The following is a 12,929-nucleotide window of genomic DNA, read 5'->3' on the forward strand; positions in this document are numbered from 1 at the left end:
TATATATATATATATATATATATATATATATATATATATATATATATATATATATATATATATATATATATAATCATTATCATTTTTGGGTAGCATTTCCCCCCTTCTTTAAAATAATACTCTTCTAAAGTAAAAAGAACATTAATTTGAAGTAGCATGTCAATGCCATGGTGTAATTATTTCTAATTAATCATTACTGTGAAAGGACACAGAATACACTATTACAGTGTTGTTATCTGTTACCACCACTGTAATATGGCTGCACTGCCAATAGCAGAGCTTTAATTGGGATACATTTATTTTATTTTTTATTCCATTTCATGAGATTTGTGGAACTTTCTAATAAGAGATTAACTGATATGACATATAGTTTTATAATATCTAACATATTCATGAGACTTCTCTAGACTTTTTACATTCATCCTATACACTAGCCAACAGTTTTTATCATAAACATGGTAAAACCTTAATAACATCTAAAACTATTTTTTTTCCTTTTAAAACTAACTTCATGTTATAGGATAGGATTATGTCCAATATTAATCCTCTATAACAGGAATATTCAAACTGCAGGGAAATCCAAAGTTATTTGAGGAAATGTTAAAATAAATATAAAATATTGAATGGATCATTTAATAAATCAAATTAAAATAATCCAATGTTTTATTAAACGGTCATACATTTGTAATAACTGAAACAAATATATAAATCAGTCAATCAGATAATTACAAAATAAACAAAAAATGCAATGGGCTCTATGCACAGCTTGAGTTTTAAAGCCAACGATATGCTTCCGGTGAAAGCTTAATGTGACTTTTCAATTACACAAGGCTGTTTTTACAGCATCAATGTTGTAAAGTAATTACAATACATTCAGTTAAATAGACTTAAGCATTCATTTAGTTGTTAAAGCGTAAAACGAGATAAAAGACCGTCATAACCACTAGCCTCAGTAGCAAAAGGCTAGCGCAGAAATTCCATTGAAAATACTGGGGTAAAATAAACTGTCTTTTAATATAGACATGGCGGAGGGAAATAGAATTTAATTCAGTGCTTGATGTTTGGCCTGATACCCACTTTATATCGTATATCTAACAGGCTGTGAAGATGGCTGATTTTTAAAGAAATCAGATCTTAAACATGACAATTTTGTAATGGAAAAAGGCAGTTCATCGGAAGCCCAGGGCTGCCTGGCTGAAAATTAAAAGTTTGTGTGCATATAGCCCATTAAGTACGTTTTATTTTAAATAATAAATATCTAAATTAAATACTCTAAATTTTATATTATGAAAATAAAAATAAGTAGAAAACATTTTATGAACATTTTAGACCCATATTCTGTGTATAAATCGAGTCTTTCTGCAAGAAACTAAATGCTTTTTAAGGTAGGTATACCCAGTGGCAGATTTAACCAATAAGCAAAATAAGTGGCCACTTGGGGCCCCAGGAAATCTGAGGGCCCCCAAATAAATACCTACAAGTATAAATTATACCTATAAATTATACATAACATCATTTTCTATCATATTTTGTTTGATGAGTGAATCATAAAGTCCAGCAGTCAAATTAGGTAAAGATTTCATATTAAAAGCGAAATAGTATATATATATATATATATATATATATATATATATATATATATATATATATATATATATATATATATATATATATTTTTTTTTTTTTTTTTTTATGAATTCATGTTAAGAAAACAAATCATTTAAAAGGTTTTACAAGATGCTTTACATGTTGTTATTAATATTTTGCATTAAGACAAATTGTCGAAAAGGAGTGATTGAGTGATATAAGAAAAAAAAAACTAAAAAAAAAGTATAAAAGGTGCATTTTTGAATTTTTGGGCCCCATGGCTGGAATTGCTTAGGGTTCCCGAATCACTAAATCTGCCCCTGGGTGTACCTCATAGGAGAGTGATCATATTTGTTGGCTCTTTGTGTCCAAAAGAATAAAGAAAATTTTAGTTTGTTTTTGATTTAAGGGCATGCCATTAGACATTATTAAATGTCATTCACTTTTTGTGAAGAAAAAACCTATAAAAGCATTCAATGCATTATGAAACCTATTAAAATGCTGTCATAACGATTTTAGCTTGGAATATTATTTTGCACAAGTTGTTGAAACGCATATTTGTATGAATAAATATTTTTTAAGTGTTTGATTTGAAAAAATACTTTTGCCAGTGTCATGTTTGGGGTACAATTTCCATCATCACTTTTATAAATGAATAAATTATTTTAACCCCAAATGAACAAAGTCTTGTTTTGTGAAGTGTACCTTTTGTTGTGTTTGTCCTCAGGGTTTGAGCTCCAATTTCGTCTGGGTCCCACTCTTCAGGGGAAACATGTGCGTGTTTACACCAACTACCCCACAGAAGGCGAGCGCTTTGATCGCCAAAAATTTCATGCATTAGACTGGATTAACCCTACTGCAAGAGAAGATGATTCAGACAAGTTCTGCACACTTGACCTCAAGATTTCAGGCTCATACCAGTATTATTTTGGCCACGGGTGAGTCACCTTGATAAAATAAATAACATATATTCAAAATTTTTATTGGGTTAAAACTACATATGTGCTTGCTCATTTAATATTTTTTTTGCTATTCTATTTTTAAATTAAACATTTAAGATGTACAATATTAGAATATATGTATAAAAAAATTCTTCAATACTAATAAAGCGAAATTTCCACCATGATCTTAACTACATCTGAATTATTTAAATGGTTTTAAATAATTCAAATGAATTAAAACAACAAACAATATAAGTACTTAGCAACACAAATTAAAAACTTTATTATGAGGAAAAAATATTTCAGTGATTAAATTATCACAGATAATTGCTTAATTACTTTAATAAAATAACATAAATTCTGCTTTTTTGTTGTTAAAACTGCACAACATGTGCTTGCTCATTTATTATTATAACTTTTTGAACAATTTCTTTTTAAATTATATATCCTGGAATACTCTTAAGTCTGAACTTAAAATATCTGAGATCATCCCAATCAAATCTTTTTGCTCTATCTTTTTTTCACAAGCAACAACAGTATTGTAATGTGGTATAGATGAACAACTAAACTGTATTTTTTATATTATCTTAAATTTCTATTTATTATTATTTATTTATTTATTTTAATATTTTTTTATAAGTCATGTGTTGCGGGCCTCTTGGCTAGGTCACCCTTGTAAATGAGATTTCGATCTCAATGGGTTTTTATCTGTTTAAATAAAGAAACATATATACATTTAAAATATATTAGAATATTTTAAAAAAAATTCTTCAAAGCTAATAAAGCAAAAATTCCACCATGATCATATTTCTAAATTACTTAAATGTTTTTTTTTTGTTTGTTTTTTTTTTCAATTAAAAAGCAATATAAGTATTTAGCAACACAAATCAAAAAAAATTCAGTGAGGGAAAAAAGTAGGTGTGGAACTATCACAGGTGATTGGTTAATAAAAAAAACATATTCTACGTTATTTATTTGTTTGTTAAAGCTTCACAACATGTGCTTGCTCATTTATTCTGAATATTTTGTTATTCTTCAGTGGTGATGAGAAGTCTGGTGGTGGATATATTGTGGTGGACCCAGTGCTCAGGGTAGGAGCAGATAACCATGTCTTGCCCCTGGACTGCATCACTATTCAGACATACCTTTCCAAATGCCTCGGGCCCCTGGATGAGTGGTCAGACAGGCTAAGGGTCGCCAAAGAGGCAGGTAAGAGACGGTCTGCGCTAATGTATTAGTTAAACAGTACTGCTTCTCAATTATTTAATGTTCAACTTGAACTGTTTAGCTAGATTTGAACTTCTCTTATCTCTTTCTCTGCAGTTTATTTGTTTTCATGCACAAATCAATAACCATGCTGAAACTCAACAAATAATGTAAATAGGTTAAGTCAGTACAAGTTAGTCAAGCACTTAACTGAATGATTTCACTGTGTAATTTCAGAATTATGACAGCATATAATTATGCATTACTTGAAAATTTGGTCCCACTTTATATTAAGTGGCCTTAACTAATATGTACTTACACAGGAATTAATAGTTTGTTACAATGTACTTATTGTGTAAATACATGTATTTACTCTGTACTTATGCTTGATTAAATACATGGATGTAATTACATCTGTTATTAACTTTTGTAATTACATTTGTAAATACACTGTTGACCACCCCTTACACCTTAACCCACCCTTAAACCTCCCCATGCCACCAAACCTGTCCATAACCCAACCTTTATCACAACTTAAAAGCACTACAAGTGCTCTCAAATACATTATAAACACAGTAAATACATTGTATTTATTTTTTGATGTAAGTACTTAGTAGTTAAAGACACTTAATATACAGTGGGACCGAAAATTTTAACAGTAAAGCTTATCAATGTAGAGATACATTTTTAATAGCATTTCCAGCAATCAGCAATATGCCTTTTTAGATGAAGATTAAAATGAAAAATCACTAATATTAAATTACAAATCCCAAGAAACAGGATTATAATCTCATGTGAGAAATATCTTTTTCTACTTAATTAGATTTAGGGCACTTTCACATAAGCACAAATCAAGAGAACAAGCTGTATGACATCTAGTTTCCTGATCTGGTTAGTTTATTAGGTTTTCATACCTTTTTCTAGAACAATTCCAAAACAAATCATTTAATTTTTGGTACTGACTGATATGATTACTGATATCTTGAAGTATTGTCATTTCTTTTGTCATTTTTTTACACTCATACTTACACTCATACACACTTTCCATTCAAAGACACAAATCAAATTTATGAGCAAAACTGGATTATCGCATAAAAGACGTGCAAATTGAGCACTGCTTCCATCCAATGAATCAAAGCGAACAAAGTCGTCACTTCCTGATTAACTGGCGCCAAGTATCTTAAGTAAAAACAGAATTTATTGAGGTAGGAGAATCTGCCTGAATTTTTTTCCTTATCTAATAAATGATTTAAGAACAGACAAATGCCGTCATGCAATAAGTGTGTGATGGAGTTTGAAGGTATCATACGCGGAGCACAGACGCTCTTAACAGTTCTGGATGTAATAAATAATATAATAACATTAATACTGAAATGGTTAATGCTTAACAGAGCGGGGTCACGTGACTCCACACATAGTAGGAAAAGTAATTGAAAAAATAAAGGACCAGGAAAAATTTGACCGATTATAAATTCTGAATGTCGATTTTGATTACTTTTTGATTATATGCCCAGCCCAAGAATTGCATAAAAAAAAATTAACATCAATTGGATATATAACTGAAATACTTGATTATTTATTATTCAATGTAACTGATTTAATATTTTTTTAGGGTACAACATGATTCACTTTACACCACTGCAGACGCTGGGTGAGTCTCGCTCCTGTTACTCTCTGGCAGATCAGCTGGAGCTCAACCCAGACTTCTCTCCTTCGGGACAAACGTACACCTGGACAGATGCTGGCAACCTGGTGGAGAAGCTAAAGAATGAGTGGAATATGCTTTGCATCACGGATGTGGTTTATAATCATACAGGTGTGTGTTTATTTTTTTTTTTATATACAATCTTTTCTATTCATCTTTTTCAAAACATGAATACTGTGTGTTAAATGATGTGCTGTACTTCCTGTTTGGCAAAGTTCCATTCAAAAGAACTGAAACTAATCATTTTAAATAATAAGGTTGTGCTGCGTATAATCCATATACAGTTTAAGGCAGTTTAAGTGATTAGAAATAAAAAAAATTTCAAATATTTCCCAAGTGAACAGAGATTTTTTTTATTTTTATTTTAAAACATAATAGTTTAAATAACTACTTTATGATAACTATATTTTTTTGTCTTTGTTATGATGACAGTACATAAATTAACAAGTTATTTTACAAGAGATTAGTATTCAGCTAAAAGTGCTATTTAAAGGCTTAACTAAGTAAATTAGGTTAACTAAACAAGTCATTGGACAACAATGGTTTGTTTTGTTGCTAATTAAAAAAAAAATTCAGAGGACTAAAAATACTGAACTTAAAATATAATGGTAAATATATAAATTATAAGACATTGATATAATTATAAGTGCAGTAGGACTAATACATTTGCCTTCAACTGTTCATTGTGAAAACTAAATGAGAGTTTATGCGTTTGGCTTTGTGCTTTACACCTGCGGCTAAAGCGTTTCTGAGTGTGTTTTGTTCCTCCAGTCTATTTTCTCTTTGTATTCCCTACAGCAGTGTTTCTCAACCACGTTCCTGGAGGATCACTAGCTCTGCAGATTTTCCATGGCTGCGTTTGAAACCGCATACTTCCATAATATATAGTGTGCTAAAATCAGTATGCTAGCTGAGTAGTATTGCCGAATTCATAGAATTCAAAAATCAGTATGGGAAAAGTACCCACATGACCTACTACGCCCAGCGAGATTCTGAAGTGCGCATCTTATGCATTCTGCGCTATCCCATGATACCCCAAGAGAGAATTCATGAATGGGGGTGAAGTGACACAACTCACCAGGGTAGGTCACGTGATCATGACAAAATGGCGGATGTATTACATTTGAATTATATTTATTCTACTCTCATTCATACTGTATAGAACGTATTTTTAGAATGGCCGAGTAGTACGTTTCAATTCAAATGCAGTACCTACTGAGTAGTAGGCGGTTTCAGACGCAGCCCATGTCTTTTTAACCAAACACACCTGATTCAGCTCATTAGCAGAATCTGAAAGACCTGAAATGGATGTGACAAACAAAGGAGACACCCAACACATGCTGTGTTTGCGGTCATCCAGGAGCGTGGTTAAAAAACACTGCCCTACAGTACAGTATTATAATGTATAATACAGTATAGTAATATTTAGCACATCTGTAATATTGCTTCAGAAAGGATTGTTTGAGTTTTGGGGGTTATTGCCGAAAGTAATTTGTGAAATCAAATAAGATAAATAAATTGTGAGGAGAATAATGACACCTCACTGTACCCAGTTGTTAAAACATTTCACTTGTTTACAGTTTAATGTAAATGAGCTATATGCACAGCGCGTGTTTTTCAGTCACTGATAAACTTTTACTTAAAGGTTGAAGTGAAGTTTTAATTTCATAAGGCTCCTTTTACAGCTTTAATAATGTAATTTAATTATATTATAATCAGTTAAATAGACGTACGCATTTATTTAGCTGTTCATTAAGTAAATGAAGAGATGAAAATATGTGGTAAAATAAATTTCTGTATTTTAAAGACATGACGCTGAAAAATGGAATTTAATTCAGTGGTTCTTGTCTTGTCTGAGACACACTTTATATCATATCTCAGTCAGGCAGTCAAGATCATACATTTTTTTTAATGTCATTTTTTTTTAGTGTTTATTTCACCTATTTTTGGGACAGGACTGTGGATGTTACAGACAGGAAAGCATTGGGAGGAGAGATAGGGGAAGTATCAGCAAAGGACCTTGAGCCGGGAATTGAACTCAGGTCGCTGTGAGCACCACGGTGCTATATGTTGACCTATTACTTTTCTGGATTGCTCCAGGATTCATTTCATATATTTGTTTATGATAAGCATCTTTAACTTTTTTTCATTTTTAGCATTATAAACTCTAAATGATGTATAATAAAGCCCAAAGTGTCTTCTTTCCAAAGATACATGAACTGTAGTTGTAAACCAAATTATTCAGGAATGTTAGTGTTTTAGTTTGAGAAGGTCATTTTTGAGAAAGTGCCTCTGACGGTGAGGGACAGAAGGACACTGAAATAACCTCAGAAACCTTTTTTGCAGAAATCTCAATGTGCATGCTTTCTTCATCAAATTTGAAATATAATGAGACACTTGGCTTTCAAGGCAAAACAAATATTGAGTAAAACATTTTAGCACAATATATATTTTTCTCATTACTTTATGATGTATAACTTTTTATATTTTTTAAAATTCAAAGTGTCCTCTTCCAATCATACACATTTTTGTTTGTAGTTCACTGGGTTCAAGAACTGTTACTATTTAAAGTTAGGTAGGTAAGTCCCCAAAAGTGATTGCTGGCTAATAGGTTAACCACTAGGTTATTGGTGCCAACCAAGATCATGGATTTTTAAAGAAACCAGATCTTGAAAGCTGCAATTTTATAATGGCATTCCATAATTCACGAAGTGAAGTTTGTTTATAAACTAATTTCAAGAGGATCACGTGCTTATGATTTATCACGGCCGGTCTCGTATTAGCTAATCATTATCTTCCAATCATATGAGCCTTAAGCTACTATAAAGAACTGCAGTTTTCAGTCCACATTATCTTCGTTTGGAAGAAACCCCCCTTCCTCCCCTATTCTCCTCCTTGACATTTGATTGGGCGGCACGGTGGCCCAGTGGTTAGCACTGAGAGCCTCACAGCAAGAACACCACTGGCCTAGTTTCGCCTAGCCGGTGGGAGTTTCTGTGAGGAGTTCGTATGTTCTCCCCGTGTTCGCGTGGGTTTTCCCCGGGCTCTCCGGTTTCCTCCCACCATCTAAAGACATACATCACGCTCAAGAACCATGCACTCTCTAGCCCCTTCTCAGATGTTCCCTTAGCTATCGCAGTCGGGGAGTTCTGAGATCCACCAAGCTCAGGCTCCCCTCCAGCTCTGCGAACGGGGGGGAGCCCCGGGCTCGAGGATCCCTTGAGCTCGGGGCTCTCTCCCGGGACAGCATGCCAAACAAGCTTTGATAGATCATTGGCTAAGTGTGAACTCTTGAAAAGAATCATGGGGCGTAGGGAAAAGGTGGATTAGGTTTTGAGATATTTTATACTTTTTTTAAACTTTTTAAATTTATTTATGTATTAGCATCATGTTTATTTAAAGAAGAATTGGCGAATTTAATAAACAATTTAGTACCACACTCACAGTACTCGCCCAAAAAGTATTGCATGTCAGTTATGCGTTTGTAGTATCCAGTTGTAGTGGGTTCTTCTCTTCTCCTTTGGAAAAGGCCACAACTCCAAAGTGACTGGCTGTAATCTTCTGTAAGCCCCCAACTGAAAGCCTTTGCATTGACTTCTGTTCTAAAAATAGTTTATTTACAGAGCTATCGGTGCAACATTTGGCCTGTCTTGTGTACTGTAGCACTGTGCTGTGGTTCAGCTGTTGTTTGGTGCTGCTAGCAAGACTCTATATGTGAGCAGAATACTAAAGAGAAACTTTTAACATGTTCATTCAGACGCAGTGTCTATGGCTTGAGGTTTAGAGAAGACTATTGTTTACTGACTTCTGAGTGCAGGAGAATTAGACCTTTTCTTTGTTTTAGTTTTCTCACTGTGCACAGAGTAGGCAGGCTTCATAGAAAGCAAAGTTCATAGTTCAGTGTTTCTACCGGAGCTCAGCGCAGCTAAAGGTCAGGGAGTGTGTGTGTAATGCCTTATCTGGAGCTGTGTGTAGTCCAGTGTGGTATAAATGTATACACCACATTAAAAAGATTTGTTTTTATTTAATTTATTTATTTTAATCAGTTAATATATTGCTATATTTCTGCAAAACAGATCTCCAAAAGCCCATATCCAAAGTTTATATCCACATTAGGAATCTGATAATCAAAATTAAACCAAAATGCTAAACCAATATTAACAAAAATACTCAACAAAGCTCAATTTGTTTAATTTTATATACAGCAAAAACAACATAATTGCTGTTATATTTGCTGTTATGATATTCTAGTCTAATGTTTTCAAGTTTGTAATAGGGCTTGAATTTTGGATAAAGTGCTTGGAACTGCTTGTAAATGCAGTTGTGTTGTTTTTCTGATAATATATCTTACTAAATAGGTAATAATAATTAACTATGTAAATAAATTTGTAAAATCTTAATAAAGTGAGTAAATAACAGTTATTCAATGTTGGGCTTGGGTTAAACATGCCATCAGGGCTGGAGCCTTAGATATTTTCATGTATATATCTATGGGTCGGAGCAAGCTAAACTGGCGCTTAAGTCAAACGACGATCACGCCACCCTCAACCCGAAAGTAAAAGTCGCAGATGAAACTGAAAAAGGGGGTGGGAGCCAGGGATGTGTGGGGCAGTTGGGTCGGTTGTCGAGATGCCACCCTCACTACCGCCTAGGTCGCCTCTATGGACGCACTACTATATTGTATTATAAAATAATTGAACAAATACAGTACCATCTAATATAATGTGATGAAGTATTGTATGTATATGTATGTAAAATTGTAATTTTTTACTTGGGCAGTGCGATATTGGAAAAAAACAAAACCTGACGTTGCGATATTTTTTTCTGCCATAAACAGTTGAAGTCAGAATTATTAGCCTCTCTGAATTATTAGATGGCTTGTTTATTTTTTCCCCCAATTTCTGTTTAACGGAGAGAAGATTTCTTCAACACATTTCTAAACATAATAGTTTTAATAACTCATTTCTAATAACTGATTTATTTTAACTTTGTCATGATGACAGTAAATAATATTTGACTAGATATTTTTCAAGACACTTGAATACAGCTTAAAGTGACATTTAAAGGCTTAACTAGATTAATTAGGTTAACTAGGCAGGTTAGGGAAATAAGGCAAGTTATTGTATAACGATAGTTTGCTCTGTAGATTATTGAGAAAAAATTTGCTAATTATTAGCTAAAGGGCTACTAATTTTGTCCCTAAAATGTTTTGTAAAAATTTAAAACTGCTTTTATTCTAGCCGAAATAAAACAAAAAAGATTGTTTTCAGAAGAAAAAATATTATCAGACATACTGTGAAAATGTCCTTGCTCTGTTAAACATCATTTGGGAAATATAAAAAAAAAAAAAAAAATCAAAGTGGGCTATAATTCTGACTTCAACTGTATATTGAGATATGAATATAATTTAGTTTTAAACAACTCTATTTGGGAAGAATTCAATATTTTACATTGATAGCGAGTGCATCTCCATAAAATATGATAAATCCTAATCTAACAATACTGAGGTACATAAATTAAATAATCTAATGTAAAATACGACTGAATACCGTAGTCAACATTGGAAGTGGATCACAACCTTCATCAAAGTTGTCCTAAAACTAAAAACCTTTATTCTTATTTGAAGAAAAAAATCTACTTTAAATGTTGACTACTGTAGTTTTTGTTGTATAAATAATAAGACCTGTGAAGAGATGATGCCAACCATCAAGGACTTCTAGAGGTATCCATAATCCTGGACCAGGCTGTATCATGAGCAGATGCTGTGGCAGTCATGAGGATTGGAGATCATGAGACTAATTCTTGAAAGATCCCAGTGACAGACAAGTCGCTGCATTGATCCTATAGGCAGCCTAAACACATGCAGCTTCTTCACGTTGGACTTCAACCGTTCTCCAGCCTCCGTTGCTTAGACTGCAGCTCTGCACAAGAAGTTTGGCCAGAGGAGAAGTGGTCATGCCCAACTGAGCCTGGTTTCTCCTGTTTTTTTGTTTTTTTTTTCCTTTACTTTCGTCATTTGGTGAAGTTTGTTCCTCACCACTGTCGCCACTGGCTTGCTTGGTTTGGGACTTGTGGAGCTGCACATCGATGGATTTGCTCTTCAGTGTTTTGATTTTTAGCAGTTAAAATTAAACCGCACTGAACTGAAATAAACTGAACTACAACTCTGAAAACTGGACTGACAGTTTAAATTAGAACTTTTTTGTTAAGCTGCTTTGACACAATCTACATTGTTAAAGCGCTATAGAAAAGATGAAATAAAGAAAGTCTTTGCATGTTTTCTGAACTATGTTTTTGGTTAATTATAATACCAAAGTGATATTGCAAATCCTGCGATGTACTATTTACATTTATAAATAGCGATATCGATGCTGACACAACATATTGTGCAGTGGAAGTGTTTAAAATTGATTTTAGAAAAGGTGTAAGAACCATACATACAGTATTTGAAATTTTTTTTTATTTTTTTCCATTTTAATTTATTGCTCGAATTTGAAAGCTGAATTTTCAGCAGTCATTTTAAGAGTCTTCTGTATCATAAAATCTTACTGAAATCATTCTAATATGTTTGATGCAAAATTAGGCATGGCTCGGTATCACATTCTTAGGGTATGATAACCTTGGATAAAAATGTCATGCTTTCTCTGTATGTGATTACTGCTATAAAATATATTATTTTTAAATGTTTGGGTAAAAAACAAACTCTTTGAACACAATATATATATATATATATATATATATATATATATATATATATATATATATATATATATATATATATATATATATATATATTAAGAAACATTTAAATATTTTGTTACAGTAAACATGTCAGCCTTAATTATTAAAATGAATATAGACTTCTGCTGTCTTCATTTGTTTCAAAAACACAGATTTCTTTACATGTTAAAATGGTATCTTTGGATATAATAATAATAATTTTATATAGTGCTTTTTTCTGGACACTCAAAGCGCTTTACACATTGGGGGGAATCTCCTTATCAACCACTAGTGTGCAGTATCTACCTGGATGACGTGACAGCAGGCATATTTCACCAGACCACACCGCACACCACACACCAGTTGATTGGTGGAGAGGAGACAGAGTGATGAAGCCAATTATGATATGGGGATGTATGGACAGTGGCAAAATTTGGCCAGGTTGCTGGAATAAAATCCTAGGACATCCTGGGATTTTTAACAACCACAGAGAGTTAGGACCTCAGTTTATTGTCTCATCTCTCACTGAGCAGTATAGAGTCCCCATCACTATACTGGGCATCAGGACCCACACAGACCACAGGTTGACCACCCCCTGCTGGTCTCATTAACACCACTCCTGGCAGCAGCATAGCTTTCCTATGTGGTCTCCCATCCAGGAATTGACCAGGCGCAGGCCTGCTTAGTTTCAGTGGGCGACCATGTGAGAGTTGCAGAGAGCTAGCTGCCAGCTAATGGTCATCATAATCTTAAATCCTTGAAAGTTTATA

General features: G+C 33.1%; 1 protein-coding gene across 14 annotated transcripts in view; it reads left to right on the top strand.

Moving 5' to 3' along the window:
- agla (amylo-alpha-1,6-glucosidase and 4-alpha-glucanotransferase a) overlaps positions 1–12,929 on the top strand; it is a 54,313-nt gene that overhangs the window by 1,641 nt on the left and 39,743 nt on the right. For all 14 annotated transcript variants that reach the window (XM_087239859.1, XM_087239852.1, XM_087239860.1 and 11 more), the window contains 3 exon segments: positions 2,315–2,525; positions 3,568–3,737; positions 5,347–5,550. In XM_087239859.1, the coding sequence (XP_087095985.1) occupies positions 2,315–2,525; positions 3,568–3,737; positions 5,347–5,550 (585 nt within the window).

Source organism: Danio rerio, chromosome 2, assembly GCF_052040795.2.
Source record: "Danio rerio strain M-AB ecotype USA chromosome 2, GRCz13ab, whole genome shotgun sequence".
NCBI classification, from domain to species: domain Eukaryota; kingdom Metazoa; phylum Chordata; class Actinopteri; order Cypriniformes; family Danionidae; genus Danio; species Danio rerio.